Source organism: Zeugodacus cucurbitae, chromosome 6 (genome assembly GCF_028554725.1).
Source record: "Zeugodacus cucurbitae isolate PBARC_wt_2022May chromosome 6, idZeuCucr1.2, whole genome shotgun sequence".
In the NCBI taxonomy this organism is placed as follows: domain Eukaryota; kingdom Metazoa; phylum Arthropoda; class Insecta; order Diptera; family Tephritidae; genus Zeugodacus; species Zeugodacus cucurbitae.
In genome coordinates, this window is record NC_071671.1 from 29,126,141 (window position 1) to 29,148,407 (window position 22,267).

The following is a 22,267-nucleotide window of genomic DNA, read 5'->3' on the forward strand; positions in this document are numbered from 1 at the left end:
GAGGGCCTCGGTGCTTCTAACCTAATATTATGGTTTCCAACTTTTAATCGACTTTATACAATATATGTATATGACGAATATATGGGTCAAATTGTGTATTATTAATATAAATAAAGTTAAATAAATAAATTGCGAGAGTATAAAATGTTCGGTTAAACCCGAACTTAGCCCTTCCTTACTTGTTATAAAACACAATTTGACCCACATATTCGTCATATACAGTACTTTTCGTTTAATTGACCCTATGGATAATTGGTTTCCCCGTTTAGTTGAACGGAGTTATCGAGCAAAAAATATACTATATGTAAATTTTCTCGGATAATTGGACTCGGTTAATTGATTTTCCCGCTTAGTTGGTTCACAATATATGTCATCAAAAATCATTTTCCTTTTAAATTTCCCCGGTTAATTCCACCAAATAATATAATAATATATTAAAGATACATATTTAAACAGTATTTTTTTAAATTTATATGTATGTATATACAAATTCCGAAAGCCTAGCCGTTGGTATCTCATATTCCATAAAGTGTCAAAAAAAAAAGGTTCTTGCATCATAACTCATTATTGGTTCATCCAACTCAACAAACCAAAAATATTTATTGTTAATGAACGAAGGTAAAAGAAAATATTAAAAGTTGAATTTTGGATATATTTTGAACTAAAGAACTAACTTTTGTGGACAAATTTTCGCCATATACTAATTCAAAAAAATAGTTGTAATAAAGATGTGTGGAAATTTTCCAACAAAATCTTCATAACTTTTCAAGAAATCGTGTCCACTGACTTCAAAATTCGAGTTTGAGATAAACCCGCTTAATGTTTTACATTCTTGAAATTTTAATCATATCGATGTCATAATTTTGGATAATATTTTATTATCGTACTATTTAATAAGACAAACAACTTTCAAATTTTGATTCCCACGTAATCGCTTAATTCACGAAATAGTCCAAATAAGCGTGATTCCTGTAATTGAACAAACTGTTCAGTAAAGCGGGATTCTTTTAATTGAACAACTTGTTCAATTAAGCGAGTATCTGTTAATTGATTCCCCGGTTAATTGAACGAAAATTTTGATGTGCAATTAAGCGAAAAGTACTGTATATGGTATAAAGTCCATGGAAATTTTGAAATCCTAATAATAGGTACAGTTTGTCAACTAATTCTTTGCAAAATGCAAATTGATACAAAAAATCAACTTAGCCATTAAATCTCTAAAACAACTGTTTAGTTTTTTATGATTTTTCTTTTACAGTATTATTATAAGATATATCTAGTAATAGAATATGTTAAAAAAACAACAAAAGTAAAAACAAAAACATAAGAAAGAACTCAAATAATCAAAAACAACAAAAAATCAATTGTCAATGAATTCTTTGCAAAATGCATGCACTAGTCGAAGAGAGATTCATGAGAAATGAACGGGACATTCTTAAAAAAACCAACAAGTGTTCTTCTGGGAATATTCTGGCATATATTCATGTTTCGAATTGCACAGATCTAATTGGAAATCAGAAAAAATTGGTGTCCAAAATTTAAAATATCAAGCTAAGGACTATGCACAATATTATTCAGGAGGAAAAAAATAAAATAAAATGCATTTGAAGAACTCTGGAGGCAATCTTTCAGAGCTTTCACTTTGGGATTTTTCTTAAATATTACAACAAGTAGATAAAAACCCCAAAAACTTGCCTGAAAAAGTTGGGGAAAAATATAAAAAATATTAGAACAACAACAGTAACAATGAAGAAGTGAGGAAAGTGTTAAATCTTCCCCAGTACTCGTCCCATGTGGCCAGGAAAATGCCACCTCTATATGCCAATAGCATCCATTACTATTGAAAATTATCTATAGTTGATGTTACTGAGTCAATGATTATACTCTCTTAGCAACTTTGTTGCTAGCAATTTTATTACGAGTGTATAACAAGTAAGAAAGGATTTGGTTCGGGTGTAACCGAACATTTATAAAATTTTATTAAGATACCACTATTTTACTATTACTATTTGAACAATATATTTGGCCTAAAGTCCACTAGAATAACGTCCCCTGCTTCCCCCGGATATTGCACCGTATACTATCAAATCTGGAATGTTCTCAGCCACTCGAATAATTTGACCTTGCCAGCGTTGCCGCTATTCCTTTATTCACTGGACTATATTAATGTATATGACGTACAGCACATAAATCCTTCGCAAAACCTTCTTCTCGAAAATTCTTAACGCCGACTTTTATGATGTTGACATTGTCCATGCCTCCACACCATTTAGTCGAACGGGAAGGATGTAGGATATGTGGAGTCAAGTCTTTGCCCGTCGATAGATGTCTTTACGTTCAATCAGAAAAATCTAAATCGTTATATGTATGTTGTATATGGGGCTGGGTGCACCAATTTATATAAGGCTATACATAATGATTAAGTTCTCCAGTCCTACTTTATGGTGAAGAAGCGTGGACGATGTCAACATCAGATGAGAGGACAATAGGAGTTTTCGAGAGGAAATTTTTGTTGTTTTGTTGCGAGAGTATAATGAACCAAGGATTATATATGTATATATTTATACTCTCGCAACATGTTGCACAGAGTATAATAGTTTGGTCACATAGCGGTTGTTTGTGTCACACAGAAATAAAAGAGTTAGAAATGGGGTTATATATGTATATATAAATGATCAGGATGATGAGTGGTGTTTAAATCCGGACGTCTGTCAGTCCGTCTGTCCGTGTAAGCGATAACTTGAGTAAAAATTGAGATATCTTAATGAAACTTGGAACACATATTCCTTGGTACCCTGAGGAGGTTTATGTATATACGGTATTCAAAATTGAATTTCTTACATCAATGTGATTACTTTTTTATGTTTCATACTTAAAAGTAATAACATTTTTAACTATACCAAAATCCCGATGGCATACTTCTACAATTTGTGTACTTGCAGTTGTAGTTGAATGTTCTTTACCAAGCAGGGAACTAAGACATGTTTATTCGAGAGTATATCTTATTGTAGTCCCTTTAGACCTGACAAATGTTTAACATCTCCAGCGATAATTAGTGTAAGTTAGTTAGTTATTAGAGATGACTAACATAATGAAGTTCTGCAATCAAATCTCTGACAAAAAATCTGTATTTCTATAAAGTACCAAAATATTAATGTTGAAGCTTTTAAACAAACGTACAGACGACAGACAGACATCCGGATTTCAATCTTTCTCGTCAAACTGGTTGATTAACTCTATATAACTCGTTTAATTTTAGGTGTTAAAAAAGATTATGTGAACAAAACTATCATACTCTCTGTACAACATGTTGCGAGAGCATAAAAGTGTACAATATAAACAATCATATGTTACATACATAATTAAAATTGTATTGTGTTTCAAATTATGTATTGGCATAGGCGAATGAAGCACAACTTTCAAGCAAATACAAAACAATATGATTAGTTTATAATTCTGACATATGAAGTCTATTTATTTAATAAAGTAAATAACACAGCCCGACAAAATTAAAAAAGGGTATAAAAAAGCTATATCATGAAAACTGGAGCTGATAGAGGCAAACTGATTACAGATTTGAATTCAGGGGGGTTACTCTGTAAGGCGTTGCGCAAGTGAAAATGCTCGGTAATGAAAAAAAGCAACTCTGTAAGGCGACTAGCGAATTCGAAATTGCGTTTTGCGCATTTATTTTTACCCCTTCGCAATGGCAGCACTCTGTATTGCGTAAACGACTTTCAAATCTGTGCGTTTAACGAGTTTTTGATGCGATATCAAACTAGCAAACGCAACAGACAAAAAATGCAAGTATATAAGGCATATTTGTAGTTTTAATTTAAAAAAATAATTTTTTAACAGGGAAAATTCTAAAAATAAACAAACAAACCCAACACAATTCGAAATTTTAATTAATTATATGAAAACACATTCGGAACTTTCCAAAGGACAGCTGAAAACTGTGGAAGCGAAAAATGCGAAATGTCTTAAAATGGAAAAAGGTAAAAAAGATTAATTATAAATGATTTTTGAAGCACATATTAATTAATTATTTAAAGGTTTGGTCGGATTATAAAACCCATTTGAAAGCAAAAATGCGGCGGAACAAGTCATTGCTCCTTAACACCGTTGGAGGAGCAGGTTAGTGAGCTTCTGGCAATGGAAATATCCGTCAGTGGAATAAGTGGCACTTTAGAATTTGGTGCCGCACAGTTAACGCAACCAAGTGACATCACAACCGACGAATTCCGACAGAATGAACCAACGCCTGTGAAATGCCACATTGTTCACGTCGAAGAGTCGCTCCGCAAAAGAAAGATAGCCTTTTAAATAAGCAAGTGGATAACCAAATCTCATATCACAAAGGTTCATTAAAAGTGTTGTCTGAAATTAATGAAAACCTAAAGGTGATTTCAAAATGTATAAAAAAAACAGAAAATTTGTAAAAGGAAATATAAATTGGCTGTTGAAAAATTCGAACACAAAAAAAGGATTGATTTGGACAAAACAAAGCTAAAATTTGCAACATTAGAACTAAAAAAGCAAATGCTAGAAATTAAACGGCCCGACCAATAAAAATATGGTATTTTAGTTATTGACATTGAAGTCTGTTACTTATTTTTTAATACTTACTGATAATTATTTATTTATTATATTAATAGTTTAAATGAATTGTTTTGATTTAAAAACTTTTTTTTTACTTTTTATTACATACATATATAATACTTACATATGTATATAGATATGTATACACATGTGCAAGAGACTAAAGCTTTATATCATTAATGTGAATTTTAATCAAAAAATGTGGAAATATGAAAAATTAAAAATTTACTTCATTAAATAGTGTTATATGTTTATAAAGTAATCACACTGTTTTTTATTTGATCCCTTAAACGTATTTCGTATTTCCTATGGTTTCAGTATAACTAGCATCGACTTCTTCAACTTCTATTGCTATATTGGCAGGTGATTAAACATTAAAAAGAGTGCAAATATTATGAAGAGCACAACATACGTTCAAAATTTGAACCACTTTTTCTGGGCCATAATGTAGTTCTCTAGCAGCTAAAAGGCATCTAAACCGCGCTTTTAATACTCCAAATACTCGTTCGATAAGGGATCTGACTTTTGATTTGTAGTTGTAGTAACTTTCAGTAGAGTTTTCAGCAGCATTTCTGTATGGAGTTAAAAGCCATGGCTCAAGCGGATATCCAGAGTCGCCTATAAGAAAAAAATTAAGTTAGCAAAATAATTGATGCATATAATAGCTAACGAGTAAAATTAAAGAATGTGTATATGCTCACCAAGAATGCGAATTCCTCTATTTCTCCATTCACATAGTTGGTTTTTAAATATTGGCGTTCGCTTGACAAATTCCACACATGTGAATCATGACACGCCCCAGCAAACCGACCGTTAACGGCATTTATCATCATCTTATGATCACATACATATCTAGGTTATGGAAACAATATTTATAAAAAACAAATATAAATTAAAAAACAATTGTCTTACCGCGTGGAGTTTTTAGCTCACTACTTATGCTATCCAACACATATTTGAATGAATCTTTGCTTAAGCGAAAGTTTTGCACAAAACTATTTACGAGTAGAAGCACAAACAATTTTAAAGAATCGCATTACACTTTATCATTCAAACTTACCTTTTTTCACTAAGACTCATCACATTAGAATTGTCTCTAATAATTTACCGCTCAACTCGTTCATTGTTTGAGTTTTCCTCCCATAACACAACGGAATCCATATTCACAGCTTTTTTATTGATTTAAAATTACTTTTATTTATAAAACAATTCAAATTTAATTATGTTTGACTGTCAATTTTCTACACTTCTTCACTTTTCTGTTATTTATTTTGTTTTCATTCTCCTTCGTTTCGGTCAGTAATGTCAACTATACTGGAGATATGACAACGGGAAAACAGTTGCACTGTTTACAATGCAAAAGTGTTACAGAGTACCGATTGCCCTTCGCAACGCAATTCACTTTCGCAACGCATTGCTATTCGTAACGCCTTACAGAGTAACCCCCCAGTGCACCCAAATTAACTAGAATCTGTTGATAAATTCAAAGAAGCAAATTGAGTGTTGGCCTGTGTAATATAATTAAAATTCCTATTAATGATGTATGATTTAATCTCCTCTCGACCACTAATATAAATAAGGGTTATTTACAGTTACAGTAAGTACATAAAAATAACTATTGCTTCTTAGCACCCATGGTTAATTCATATTTTCTGTGTTCCATTTTACGTTTCTTATTTTTGGAATATGCTCTGTTAAAGACATTATTTTAGTAAATTAAACTACAAATATACCTTATTAACTTACATTTTTTATACTCTCGCAAACAAAATTTGGTATGAAGGATCGTATGAAGGGGCATATTTGGATGTAATTTTTTTGGGGAGGTGGGCGTGACTCCGCCCCCAAATAGGTTTTTTGAACATATCTCGGAAACCAATAGAGCTATATAAACCTAACTTTCTGCAGTCGTTTTTTTTAGCCACTTCTTAATACAGTCCAAAAATTAAGGAAATCGGATAATAACCTTCCCATACGAAAGTTAGGTTGAAAATTACTAAAAGTGGCTTAACTCACTAACGAAAAACGTCAGAAACACTAAATTTCACATGAGAAATGGCAGATGGAGGCTGCACTCAAATTTTTGTACAAAATGGAAAATGGACGTGGCGTCGCCCACTTATGGGTCAAAAACCATATCTCAGGAACTACTCGACCGATTTCAATGAAACTTGCTTCACAACCACGCCTACTCCCTATATACCAGAACTTTGAAGACGATCTGAATCGTTTACATTACAATATAGAAAGTAAGCACTAGTGAAGTTATCGGTGCAGAACTTTGCACAAATACTATGTTAATAGTATGGCAGCCCCTTTCTAAAAATCGCCGAAATCGGACCATAGGTTTTTAAGGCCCCATATATCGAACACGAGGACCTCGGTGCTTCTAACTTAATATTATGGTTTCCAACTTTCAATAGACTTTATACAATATATATGACGAATATGTGGGTCAATTTTGAAACTGTTTGAAAACCACAAAATATGACTTATTGTACCTTGGTCTAAAAGTATACGAAAATTAAGATCAATAGTTATTCACAAGGCAACAAAACTATAGGGTTACCAAGCATTATTTATATTGTAATCTTTATAGTTTCCCTACAAGACGGAGCTAACCGTACACCACTACACATTCCAAATTTTTCAGTTTTTACCAACACATACAAAATACCTACTTTTTTAGTTAAGTGGCAATCTCTGTAGTTGGAGTGGCAACATTCATTAACCCTAATTTGTATGTATAAGAGAGAGATGCACGTACTACAATAAACCTTTCAAAAATTGCCGCCAAGGCTCCCATTCATTTGAAAAGTGAGTGGATTTACATAAGTGCGTATTAATAATTTGTTACTAATATTACAAAATATTTTGACAAAATGTAAACGAATTGTCTCTAAAATGACCCAAATTTTATATAGTAAAACAGTTTTATCTGGAAATCTAACTTTCCTTTCAAAAAATATAATCGAAGATTATAGCCTTTCAAAAAATATAATCGAAGACGTGAGTACATGTTCATTTTCACAGTACAGCAAATACATCTCAACTAAAGGGGAAATTCAAAGTGGTCTGTCGAATATTTAGACCACGTCAATATGAATGTAAAACTTTAATCGGGTTTATCTCAAAATTTGAAGTCAGTGGACATGATTTCTTAAAAAGTTGTGAAGCGATTCTGTTGAAAAATTTCCAAACATCTTTATTACAACTATTTTTTTGAGTCAGTATATGGCGTAAATTTTACCACAAAAGTTAGTTTTTTTGTTTAAAATCTTTCAAAAATTCAATTTTTAATATTTTCTTTTTTCCTTCGTTCATTAACAAGAAATATTTTTGGTTTGTTTATTTGGATGAACCAATCATGATTTATGATGCCCACGGCAAGAATGTTTTTTTGGCCACTTCATGGAAGATGAGGTACCAACGGCTGAGCTTTCGGAATTTGAAAATATTAATTTCACAATATGTATCTTTAATATACTGAATAAAATATTAGGATGTATCTCCCTGGCAACCTAATATATGGTTGTATACATTAACAAACAATTATAAATATACTCATGTTTTCAACCTCTGAAACTCACCTAACCCCATAAAGGATAATGCATATGTATGTGCACTTAAAGTTTTTCAAATATTTGAATATTTTTTTATCCTTAAAGGAAAAACTGCAATAATTATATTATGTACTTGTAATCTATGTATCTATTAATGTACATATTAGTTTTTCGAATTTATTCTTAATTAATTAAACAGTGTTGATTAGAAGTTTCGTTTTTTTCAACAATATTATTTGGTGGAATTAACCGAGGAAATTTAAAAGGAAATTTATTTTTGATGACATATATTTTGAACCAACTAAGCGGGAAAACCAATTAACCGAATCCAATTATCCGAGAAAATTTACGTGTTGTTTCATCTATACTAATATTATAAAGAAGGAAGGTTTGATTTTTTGTTTGTTTGTCTCGAATAGGCTCCGAAACTACTGTACCGATTTGAAAAATTCTTTCACCGTTGGAAAGCTATACTATCCCTGAGTGACATAGGCTATATTTAGTTAAAAAAAAATAGGGTTCCTTACCAAAACTCCGATAATGTAAAAAAAATACCAAAAAACTTTCTTTAATCGCGAATGCTGCGAAAACGATTGAAGATATAACAAAGTGATGTACTACAATTTTGTAGAACTTATCATTATCTACAAAAAACATCATATCTCTAACTATTATAGTTTTGTCACAATAAGCGATTTTATATAAAAAAATTAATCAAAATATTACTCGAAAAGGCTCTTTATTTGTACCTTAGTATTAATCCTTATCGAAATAAATGATTTATTATTTATCGCTTCACCTTTATATAACTATTTGAATTATTAGATTCTGACAATCCATTCAAAAGATGTCACGAGTTAAAAATTTTGAAAAACATCCGCTCGCCGGCTAAACTATGCGTTGTAGAGTTGTAGGCGTCACTCGGGCAGGAGGTACGGGAGGAGGGTTAAGATCACTCTCGTGTTCGGCTCCCTACTGAATGGTCGTGTGCGGAATTAAAAAAAAAATTGTCGCTAGATAATCTTCTTCTTCTTGACTGGCGTAGACACCGCTTACGCGGTTATAGCCGAGTCCAAAACAGCGCGCCACGCATCTCTCTTTCTGGCAGTTTGGCGCCAATTGGTTATTCCAAGCGAAGCCAGGTCCCTCTCCACCTGGTCCTTCCATCGGAGTGGAGGTCTCCCTCTTCCTCTGCTTCCACCAGCGGGTACTGCATCGAATACTTTCAGAGCTGGAGCACCTTCATCCATTCGAACAACATGTCCTAGCCAGCGTAGCCGCTGTTTTTTTATTCGCTTGACTATGTCTATGTCGTCGAATAACACATACAGCTCATCGTTCCATCGTCTGCGGTATTCGCCGTTGCCAATTCTTAAGGGACCATAAATCTTCCGCAAAACCTTTCTCTCGAAAACTCCTAGTGCCCTCTCATCGGATGTTGACATCGTCCACGATTCTGCACCGTAAAGTAGGACGGGAATGATGAGAGACTTGTAGAGTTTGGTTTTTGTTCGTCGAGAGAGGACTTTACTTTTCAATTGCCTACTTAGTCCATAGTAGCACCTGTTGGCAAGAGTGATTCTGCGTTGGATTTCCAGGCTGACATTGTTATTGCTGTTAATGCTGTAAGTGCAGGTAGACGAAATTATCTACAACTTCAAAGTTATGACTGTCAACAGTGACGTGGGAGCCAAGACGCGAATGCGCTGACTGTTTGTTTGACGACAGGAGATATTACGTCTTGTCCTCGTTCACCACCAGACCCATACGTTTCGCTTCCTTATCCAGTCTGGAGAAAGCAGAACTAACGGCGCGGGTGTTGTTTCCAATGATATCGATATCATCGACGTACGCCAGTAGCTGTACACTCTTATAGAAGATTGTACCTTCTCTGTTTAGCTCTGCAGCTCGTATTATTTTCTCCAGCATCAGGTTAAAGAAATCACACGAGAGTGAGTCACCTTGTCTGAAACCTCGTCTGGTATCGAACGGCTCGGAGAGGTCCTTCCCGATCCTGACGGAGCTTTTGGTGTTGCTCAACGTCAGCTTACACAGCCGTATTAGTTTTGCGGGGATACCAAATTCAGACATCGCGGTCGATCCTATTTTCACGGGTCTTCTCCAAAATTTGGCGCATGGTGAATATCTGGTCCGTTGTTGATTTTCCAGATCTAAAGCCACACTGATAAGGTCCAATCAGTTTGTTGACGGTGGGTTTTAGTCTTTCACACAATACGCTCGACAGAACCTTATACGCGATGTTGAGGAGGCTTATCCCACGGTAATTGGCGCAAATTGTGGGGTCTCCCTTTTTGTGTATTGGGCAGAGTACACTGAGATTCCAATCGTCAGGCATGCTTTCTTCCGACCATATTCTGCAAAGAAGCTGATGCAAGCACCTTATCAGCTCTTCGCCGCCGTATTTGAATAGCTCGGCCGGTAATCCATCGGCACCCGCCGCCTTATTGTTCTTCAAGCGGGTAATTGCTATTCGAATTTCTTCACGGTCGGGCAATGGAACATCTGCTCCATCGTCGTCGATTGGGGAATCGGGTTCGCCATCTCCTGGTGTTGTACTTTCACTGCCATTCAGCAGGCTGGAGAAGTGTTCCCTCCACAAACTCAGTATACTCTGGTCATCAATAACTAGATCACCTCTGGGGGTCCTACAGGAGTGCGCTCCGGTCTTGAAACCTTCAGTTAATCGCCGGATCTTTTCGTAAAATTTTCGAGCATTACCCCTGTCGGCCAGCTTGTCAAGCTCTTCATACTCACGCATTTCGGCCTCTTTCTTTTTTTGTCTGCAAATGCGTCGCGCTTCCCTCTTCAGCTCTCGGTATCTTTCCCATCCCGCTCGTGTTGCGGTCGATCGCAACATTGCGAGGTAGGCAGTCTGTTTTCTCTCCACTGCGAGACGACAATCCTCATCATACCAGCTGTTTTTTTGACTTTTCCGAAAACCAATGGTTTCGGTTGCAGCTGTTCGTAAGTAGTTTGATATGCCGTCCCACAGCTCCCTTATACCGAGATGCTGATGAGTGCTCTCAGAGAGCAGGAGTGCAAGTCGAGTAGAAAATCGTTCGGCTGTCGGTTGTGATTGCAGCTTCTCGATGTCGAACCTTCCTTGTGTTTGTTGACGTGTACGCTTTTCTACACAGAGGCGGGTGCGTATCTTAGCTGCTACAAGATAGTGGTCCGAGTCGATGTTGGGACCACGAAGCGTACGCACATCAAAAACACTGGAGACATGTCGTCCATCTATCACAACATGATCGATCTGGTTGCGAGTGGACAGCCAAGTAGCTTGATGGATTTTCTTATGCTGGAATCTAGTACTACAGACGACCATATTTCGGGCCCCGGCGAAGTCGATCAGCCTCAGACCGTTTGGTGATGTTTCGTCATGGAGGCTGAATTTTCCGACTTTTGTGCCAAAGACACCTTCTTTACCCACCCTAGCGTTGAAATCGCCAAGCACGATTTTGACATCGTGGCGGGGGCAGCGCTCATAGGTACGTTCTAGGCGCTCATAGAAGGTATCTTTGATCACTTCGTCCTTCTCTTCCGTCGGGGCGTGGGCGCAAATCAGCGATATGTTGAAGAACCTCGCTTTGATGCGGATTGTGGCTAGACGTTCATCCACCTGAGTGAATGCCAGGACTCGGCGACGTAGTCTCTCTCCCACCACAAATCCAACACCAAATTTGCGCTCCTTTATATGGCCGCTGTAGTAGATGTCACAAGAACCCACCTTTTTCCGTCCTTGTCCCGTCCATCGCACTTCTTGGACGGCGGTGATGTCAGCCTTTCGTTGTATGAGGACATCAACCAGCTGGGCAGAGGGACCTTTTCAAATAAGGGTCCGGACATTTCAGGTGCATGCCCTTATTTCGTAGTCCTTTAAACGTTTGCAGTGGTCGTCATCAAAATTGGGGTCTCTCATCCGAGGCTGTTTTTTCTTTTTCATTGGGGGGTGTTTTTATGTGGTGGGTCCCAAACCCTACGCACAACCGCATAGGCGGGTTTCGCCTTCTCACTTTAGCTCGCCTCCAAACGGATGTCTGTTGGCTACCCAGAGGATACTTGGTCTAAGACCGGAAGTCGTGAGCTGCTTGAGCCACATGTAAAAGAATCGTTCCTGGCCACTCCCAAGTGAATGACAGTCAGAAACTTTCCTCACTTACGTGAACTTCTACATATGACTCCATCCTCCAAATAATAAGCTAGATAATAATATAAATAAAAAAATAATATTTTGAAGGTCGTCATTGTTGCTTTGTTAAAATATTTTTGTTATTGTTCAATTGTATAAGGTTGTGTCGATAGCTCAAAACAATTTGTAACAAATAAGGCAAGGCTAAGTTCGGGTCCAACCGAACATTTTATACCCTCGCAATTTATTGATGAAATTTTATTAAGATAACACACAATTTGACCTATATATTCGGCATAAAGTCCAATAGAAAATCATCATATATAGTATATGAGGGCTGATGTAATTCCATAACCAATTTCACTCATTTTCACCACCAAGGTTAACGGGAATAGGGGCAACTTAGCACCTGTTAGAAGGCAAACAAACGGCACATACGGCCTTGAAATTACTCGTAAATTGCAAATGAACGAAACACCAGTCGGCAAAATCGCCAAAAATAGCGCTATAACTAAGATTTTCCAAATATTCAAGAAGTCGCTGGAGGTACTGCATAGGACTTTAAAAGATCTTGATTGCCGATGAACGTTTTTGATGGAGCCAGGATTCTGTTAACAGGTGTTTTATGCCAGACTCTTCCAATTATTCCTGGATCAACTCTTACTAATCGCATGCCTAAAATCATTTCATTTGTGGGGACACATAAAGAATCGCCAATTAACAACAAACATATGAGTTTTTGCAACAATATAAAATTGCGATTGTAGAAGCAGTTGGCAGTTGGATTGATAGCATTTCCAACAGATCTCTGTCACTTCATTGACTCGAAAGAGAAATTTTCCTGACATGAAACCTCAAAATGATAACCATAAATGACTGATTGAATGACCTATGTTGGTGGTAAAAAAAAGATATCGATGATCTTAATGCGACAATTTAGAATTTCGGTCCAAGAGAGTTGACACAGCTACAAACCAGGATGACGTAGTCAATTATCCCAAACTATTTAAAATTGCCTGTACTTTGCAATTAAAAGTAGTGTGAGTTGTCATCATGCTGCGTAACATAAATCAACCTCGAGTAATCAATATCGTCGCCGAAGCCAAGATTGGACCAACTTAATTTATTGTATACCTTAGCCACAAAAACGTGTGGCCGGGTCTGCTAGTATGTTATATTTTATGTCCGATAACACCGTTCAATTATACGGGGAAACCAATTAACCATAGGGTCAATTAAACGAAAAGTGCTGTATATATTTTATGTTCCAATAATAAAGAAAGCTCATTTGTGTTGTATTTATTTTTTCATGTCATAAGTTAAGTGGAGGGTTTAAAAAAGCTATATCATGAAAACTAGAGCTGAAAGAGACAAACTGATTACAGATTTAAATTCAGCGCGCCCAAATTAACTATAATCAGTTGATAAAGAAGCAAATTGAGTGTTGGCCTGCGTAATATAATTAAAATTCCTATTAATGATATATGGCTTAATCTCTTCTTGACTACTAATATAACAAGTAAGGTAGGGCTAAGTTCGGGTGTAACCGAACATTGTATACTTTCGCAATTTATTTATTTAACTTAATTAATATTATATAATACACAATTTGACCCACATATTCGTCATATATATTGTATAAAGTCCATTGAAAGTTGGAAACCCTAATATTAAGTTAGAATCAGCGAGGTCCTCATGTTCGATATATGGGGCCTTGAAAAGCTATGGTCCGATTTTGGCGATTTTTAGAATGAGGCTGTCACACTATAAACTTAGTATTTGTGCAAAGTTCTGCATCGATATCTTTACTAGTGCTTAATTTATATATTGTAAAGTAAACGATTCAGATCGTCTTCAAAGTTCTGGTATATAGGAAGTAGGCGTGGTTGTGAAGCGATTTTGCCAATTTTCATAACATATTATTGGGAGGTTAGGAAACTATTACAAACCAAGTTTCATTGAAATCGATCGAGTAGTTCCTGAGATATGGTTTTTGACCCATAAGTGGGCGACGCCACACCCATTTTCCATTTTGTAAAAACAACTTCCATTTTGCAGCTTCCCTCTGCCATTTCTTATGTGAAATTTAGTTTCTGAAGTTTTTCGTTAGTGAGTTAACCCACTTTTAGTAATTTTCAACCTAAACTTTGTATGGGAGGTAGGCGTGGTTATTATCCGATTTCAATTATTTTCGAGAGAGTATAAAAAGGGTTATTTACAGCTACAGTAAGTACATAAAGAGAACTATTGCTTATTAGCTCCCATGGTTAATTCATAGTTTCTGTGTTTCATTTTACGTTTCTTATTTTTGGAATATGCTCTGTTGAAGACATTATTTTAGTAAATTAATCTACAAATATACCTTATTAGCATATATTTTTTATACTCTCGCAACATGTTGCACAGAGTATAATAGTTTTGTTCACATAACGGTTGTTTGTGTCACCAAGAAATAAAAGAGCTAGATATGGGGTTATATATATATAAATTATCAGGATGGCGAGTCGATTTGAAATCCGGATATCTGTCCGTCCGTCCGACCGTGCAAGTGATAACTTGAGTAAAAATTGAGATATCTTAATGAAACTTGGGACACATATTCCTTGGCACCCTGAGGAGGTTGCTTTCGAAGATGGGCAAAAGTTATGAAAGTAAAATTTGGTACAAGGGATCACAATAGGGAGGGGCACATTCGGATTATTTTTTTTTCAAGTGGGCGTGGTCTCGCCCTCAAATAGGTTTTTTGTACATATCTCGCAAACCAATGAAGCTATATAAACCAAACTGCAGTCGGTTCTCTTACGTAACCCACCACACACCATTAAAATAGTTGAAATCAGATAACAACCACACCCACCTTCCACACAAAGGTTAGGTTGAAAATTACTGAAAGTGGGTTAACTCACTAACGAAAAACGTCAGAAGAACTAAATTTTACATAAGAAATGGAAGATGGAATATGCACTCAGATTTTTTTACAAAATGGAAAATGGGTGTGCCGTCGCTCACTTATTGTTCAAAACCCATATCTCAGGATCTACTCGACCGATTCGAATGAAATTCGGTATATAATATTTTATTGACACCCTGACAAAACGGTTAAAAAATGAGCGAAACCACGTGGTGGTATGCCAAATTTTTCGTCAAAATTTGTTATATGCCTAATGTTCATTTTCACAGTGCAGCGAATACATCTTAACTAATACCTGAGACAGACATGTAGTACATATTGTAGTATGCTTCAGAAACCATATGTGTATCACCGGTTTTCCGAATTTTGTTTGAAAGCAAATGGTGTTCCGTACTTCAATAGAAGAGTCCCCTAAACCATTGAAATTTTGTGGTGTTGTGAAATGTATTACAATGCATTGCATTGAACACACCGAAAGCTTTAAGCTATTTTACCACAATGATATGTTTTCTGACATTTTGACATACAGAAAATAAATTAAATTCAAAAATAATAGAAATCAAAAAACAAAATTTGAAAAAAATGATGTGAAATATATGTAATATATATGGGGGATAGGGTCATATGTAGAAGTTCACGCAAGTGAGGAAAGTTTCTGATTGCCATTCACTTGGGAGTGGCCAGGAACGATTCTTTTGCATATGACACAAGCAGCTCACGACTTCCGGTTTTAGACCAAGTATCCCCTGGGTAGCTAACAGACATCCGTTTGGAGGCGAGCTAAAGTGAGAAGGCGAAGCCCGCTTCTGCGGTTGTGGGTAGGGCTTGGGACTCATCACATAAAAAAATCTCCCCAATAAAAACAAACGCAGAGCCTCGGATGAGACATCGCCCTTTTGATGACGACCCCTGCAAAACGTTTTAAGGATAATGATTTAAGGGTATGCACCTGGAATGTCCGGACCCTTAATTGGAAAGGTGCCTCTGCCCAGCTGGTTGATGTCCTCATACAACGAAAGGCTGACATCACCGCCGTCCAAGAAGTGCGATGGACGGGACAAGGACGGAAAAAGGTGGGTCCTTGTGACATCTACTACAGCGGCCATATAAAGGAGCGCAAATTTGGTGTTGGATTTGTGGTGGGAGAGAGACTACGTCGCCGAGTCCTGGCATTCACTCAGGTGGATGAACGTTTAGCCACAATCCGCATAAAATCGAGGCTCTTCACCATATCGCTTACTTGCGTCACGCCCCACGACTTCGCTGGTTCCCGAAATATGGTCGTCTGTGGTATCAGATTCTAGCATAAAAAAATACATCAAGCTACTTGGCTGTCTTCTGATCGAAACACGCGTAACCAAATCGATCAAAGGTGCAGACGGAAGACATGTCTCCTGTGTTATAGGCGTGCGTACGCTCCGAGGACCAAATATAGACTCGGACCATTATCTAGTAGCAGCAAAGATACGCACTCGCCTCTGTGCAGCAAAAAACGCCCGTCAACAAACACAAGGAAGGTTCGACGTCGAAAAGCTGCAATCGCTACAGACAGCCACGAAATACTCTACTCGACTTGACTCTTGCTCTCTGAGAGCACTCATCAGCATCTCGGTATAAGGGAACTGTGGGACGGCATCTCAAACTCACTGCGTATAGCTGCAGTCGAAACAATTGGATTTCGGCAACGACAAAAAACAAGCTGGTACGATGAGGATTGCCGTCTGACAGCGGAGAAAAAACAGACTGCCTACCTCGCAACGTTGCAAACAACCACAACACGTGCGGGATGGGATAGATACCGAGAGCTGAAGAGGGAAGCGAGACGCATCTGCAGACGTAAAAAAAGAAAGAGGCCGAAATGCGGGAGTACGATGAGCTTGAGAAGCTGGCAGACAGAGGGAATGCTCGAAATTTTTATGAAAAAATTAAGCGACTTAACGAAGGTTTCAAGACCGCAGCATCATCATGTAAAGACCAAGATGGTAATCTGGTAACCGATGTCCAGGGGATACTGGGTCTCCGACCTGCTGAATGGCAGTGAAAGTACAACACCAGAAGTTGGCGAACCCGATTCCCCAATCGATGACGATGGAATAGATGTTCCATTACACGACCATGAAGAAATTCGAATAGCAATTACCCGCTTGAAGAACAATAAGGCGGCGGGGGCCGATAGATTACCGGCTGAGCTATTCAAATACGTCGGCCAAGAACTGATAAGGTGCATGCATCAGCTTCTTTGCAAAAAATGGTCGGAAGAAAGCATGCCTGACGATTGGAATCTTAGTGTGCTCTGCCCAATCCATAAGAAGGGAGACCCCACAATCTACGCCAACTACCGTGGTATAAGTCTCCTCAATATCGCATATAAGGTTCTGTCGAGCGTATTGTGTGAAAGACTAAAGCCCACCGTCAACGAACTGATTGGACCTTATCAGTGTGGCTTTAGACCTGGAAAATCTACAATGGACCAGATATTCACCATGCGCCAAGTCTTGGAAAAGACCCGAGAGAGAAGAATCGATACTCACCATATTTTTATCGATTTTAAAGCTGCCTCCAATAGCACGAAAAGGAGCTGCCTTTATGTCGCGATGTCTGAATTTGGTATCCCTGCAAAACTAATACGGCTATGTAAGCTGACGTTTAGCAACACCAAAAGCTCCGTCAGGATCGAGAAGGACCTCTCCGAGCCGTTCGATACCAAACGAGGCTTCAGACAGGGTGACTCACTATCGTGCGACTTCTTCAAATTATTGCTGGAAAAAATAATACGAGCTGCAGAGCTAAATAAAGAAGGTACAATCTTCTACAAGAGTGTACAGCTCCTGGTGTATGCCGATGATATTGATATCATCGGAAGCAACAACCGCGCCGTTTGATCTGCGTTTTCCAGACTAGATAAAGAAGCGAAGCGTATGGGTCTGGTGGTGAATGAGGACAAGACGAAATATCTCCTGTCATCAAACAAACAGTCAGCGCGCCCGCGTCTTGGCTCCCACGTCACTGTTGACAGTCATAACTTTGAAGTTGTAGATAATTTCGTTTATCTGGGAACCAGCATTAACAACACCAACAATGTCAGCCTTGAAATCCAACGCAGAATCACTCTTGCCAACAGGTGCTACTTTGGACTGAGTAGGCAATTGAACAGTAAAGTCCTCTCTCGACGAACCAAAATCAAACTCTATAAGTCGCTTATCATTCCCGTCCTGCTTTATGGTGCAGAAGCTTGGACGATGTCAACATCAGATGAGACGACACTAGGAGTTTTCGAGAGGAAAATTTTGAGCAAGATTTATGGTCCTCAGAACATTGGCAATGGCGAATACCGCAGACGATGGAACGATGAGCTGTACGATTTATACGACGACATTGACATAGTTCAGCGAATAAAAAGACAGCGAAAGTTTTCGATGGCTAGGTAATGTTGTACGGATGGAAGAAAACCCTCCAGCTCTGAAAGTATTCGATGCAGTACCCGCTGGAGGAAGCCGCGGAAGAGGACGACCTCCACTCCGGTGGAAAGACCAAGTGCAAAGTGTCCTGGCTTCACTTGGTGTTTCCAGTTGGCGCCAAAAAACAAAAAGGAGGAATGAGTGGCGCGCTCTGGTGGCTATAATCGCTTAAAGCGGTTCCTACGCCAAATATATATATATATATATATATGTATGTAATAATATGTAATATGTAATAACTATATTTGACGATAATATTTTAAGATTGATTGAAGTTATAACTAAGTCAGGATCAATTTTCCTGCCTGTTATTCATAATTATATTTTGCTGGAATTTATTGTATCAGCTGATGGATGTAAACATGCTGGTATATGGTTTCTAGAGCTTTTATTGTAGTACACATCGTAGTACAGAAACCATATATCTGTCTTAGACATAAAGGGGAAATTCAAAGTGGTCTGTCGAATATTTACGTTCCTGAATTTGAATGAATTTAAATATATTTTTTAGTGGAAGGTATACATTTTATGTTCCAATAATAATAAAAGCTAATTTGTGTTATATTTTTTTTTAAATCAATGCTTTTCTTTATCTTGTTTTTTTTGTAGATTTTGTACGCGTCTTTATTATGTTTAGTTAAAGTTTTTGTTGTGTTCCCCCCTCTCCCCTTTTGAGTTTTTTTTCCAGTGTATTTGTGGTTGTCTTAAGTTAATAAAAAAGTTAAAGTCTGCTGCAGAAATTTGTAGATACAGTGAAAGCTCGCTAATCCGAATTAATGATTGCACACCCCAAATCGGATTAGCGAAATATTCGGATTAGTGGATAGGCTATATTTATGTATTTTATTTCACATAAGATGACGCCATTCGAAAATAAAACTCGGGATAGTACTTCAGAACTAATTTTATTTATTATTATATTTTTAAGAAAGAATATTGCTTACACCTTATTTATTATGTTTTTTTAACGAAATTTGTGATGCAAGTTTGTTTCTGTTTCAATACACATGCTTCTAAAGCTTTATTACGCATTTCCTTGAGTACTAATATTTGATCAGTGTCTATGCCTCGTTGCTTTGCCCAATTTATACTTATATTTAAAGCTTGTACAGCTTCATGATTTTTAACGCGCTTAATCATATTAGATTCTGCTTCTTCGTCTTCTGTAACCAATTCTGAGGTACTACATGCAACCACACTACTGCCAGAGTCATTAATCCAGGCAAGAACTTCATCTTCAGAAAGTTCCACGTCAGTATTGCGGCGAAATAAATTTGTGATTGCACGAAATTCTTCATTTTCTTCAAAACGAGCCGAAAGGTCACTCTCCGGTAATTCTTGTTGTAAGACTGACAATGGAATGTTATCTTCTGAAGCCCATCTCTGGGTATGAATATTTTTCCAACAGGACTTTAGAGTGGAATCCGATACCCTGCTCCAAGATCGCTTAAGCAATTCACAAGCGTCGTACATACTGAATTGTTTCAAAAAAATGTCAGTACTGTCTGATTCAGAATTGACCAATTCACACAAGAGGTCTTTTTTGTAATAAAGTTTAGTCAGGCGTATCGGTTTTTGATCCATAGGTTGGATAATGCTAGTACAATTTGGAGGGAGAAACATAGTTTTATATTGTCCACATTCAGATGCCAACGGCTCCCCATGACATGTTGCATTATCCAATATCAATAGACCTTTTTTCGGCAAATTATTTTCAGTCTGATAGTTTTTTACCTGTGGTATAAACGATTTGAAAAACCATTCAGTAAAAATGTATGTTGTCATCCATGCATTTTTTAATGAGTAATATTCAATCACCCTTTGTTTTTTAAATGACCGAGGGTTTTTTGATTTACCAACCACTGCAATCTGTAGCTTGTGACTTCCAGTCTTATTAGCACAACATAAGAAGGTGATTCTCTCTTTGCTCATTTTGGTGCCTGGAGCTGATTTTTCTTTAAAATGCACCAAAGTTTTGTCTGGAAACATTTTCCAAAAAAGTCCAGACTCATCAGCATTGTAAATTTGGTCGTCCAACAAATTTCCAGCTTCAATTAAATTGTAGAGCTCATTTTGAAAAGCAGGAACAAGATCTGGTCTAGCAGATAAAGACTCTCCGCATATTTTTAAGTTTCGTACAGAAAATCGTTTCTTAAACTTTTGAAACCATCCATCGCTAGCTTTAAACGAATCATTGTTATACATTTTCTGATAAAGTGATTTTGCCTTTTGTCGTAAAACTCCCGCTGAAATCGTTTGATGTCGTGACCGCTTCTCTTCAAACCAAGCATATAATTTTTGCTCAAACTCTTCGTACTCACCCGTTTTGAGTGTCTTGCGCTGCTTCAAAAGTTTTTCATCAGAATTCTCAGCAAATCTGATAAAATAGGTATGTATACAATTAACTCATTTTTGTAAGATACTTTAGTACATAATACGGATTCTATACCTCCTAATATTTTCGGAATTTTTTTTTATGTCACAAATTGTAGAAGTTCCTACACCATATTTATCTGCCAAAAGTTTTCCAGATTGTCCGCGGTCTATCTCTTGTATTATTTTAATCTTATCAGCTAGTGATAATGTTTTATGTGCACGTCTTTTTGCCATATTGTAATTTAAATTGATGTCGTCGCGTGTAATGCTATTCCAGAACTAAAATAATAACAAAATAAATCATTGAACATGCATTCATTTGTACATACATACATGTGTATGCATATCAAATGATGTCCCGTTAGTTGTAAAATTCCATTCACACTTCGAGAACATGTTGAAACAGGCTTTCTACGTTGTTTGCACTTATGTATGTCAAAACAAATATGTGCACCTACGCTACAAAAGGATAGAAAAATTAAAATTCGGATTAGAGAGCGGCAATCAATGCGGACTATAGAATATGCAACGCGTACTTTATTCAATTCGGATTACTGGATAATTCGGATTACACACCGTTCGGATTAGCGAGCTTTCACTGTATATGCATAATCTACAATATGCAAACGCCACCTTTTTGTCTTCAAGGTCAAATTTGCCTTTTAAAGTGCTATAACTAAGCCATAAATAAAGTAATTAAAACAAAATTTGGTACAAAGGATCACATTAGGCAGGTGAATATTTGGAAAAAAATTTTTGGGAAAGTAGGTTCATTTTATGCATATCTCATAAACTGCTAAAGCTATATCAACCAAATTTTCTGGAGTCATCTCCTTCAAACACTTGATTATACGTCATGAAAATGGAGGAAATCGGATTATAACCACGCCCACCTCCCATACAAAAGTTATGTTGAAAACTACTAAAAGTGCTTTAATTCAGTAAGGAAAAACACCAGAAATCCTAAATTTTATTGTAAAGATGGTATGGATGAGCTAAATTAAACTTGGCATAAAAAATGGAGAATGGGCGTAGCTACTCCCACTTATGGGTTAAAAACAATATCTCAGGAACTACTCGACTAATTTCAACGAAATTCGGTTCACAAAAGTGGTAACTTTTTTCCAGATGCTAGAACAAGAGTGACCACAAAAATACTGCAAGCTTTTTTTACTGGTAACCACCGTTCCATAAGATAAGTAAC

The 22,267-nt window shown here is 36.9% G+C and overlaps 2 protein-coding genes across 27 annotated transcripts in view; both read right to left on the minus strand.

Annotated features, from left to right (window-relative positions):
* The window catches only part of Ptprq_4 (phosphatidylinositol phosphatase PTPRQ), a 474,745-nt gene that overhangs the window by 51,220 nt on the left and 401,258 nt on the right, over positions 1-22,267 (minus strand). The gene's annotated exons all lie outside the window — the stretch shown is intronic.
* LOC128922868 (jerky protein homolog-like) lies at positions 19,574-22,078 on the minus strand. The gene is made up of 3 exons (XM_054235198.1): positions 21,397-22,078; positions 21,137-21,342; positions 19,574-21,064 (listed from the first exon to the last, which is right to left on the minus strand). Exons 1-3 carry the CDS (start codon positions 21,457-21,459, stop codon positions 19,642-19,644), a joined length of 1,692 nt encoding a protein of 563 aa, XP_054091173.1. The 5' UTR covers positions 21,460-22,078; the 3' UTR covers positions 19,574-19,641.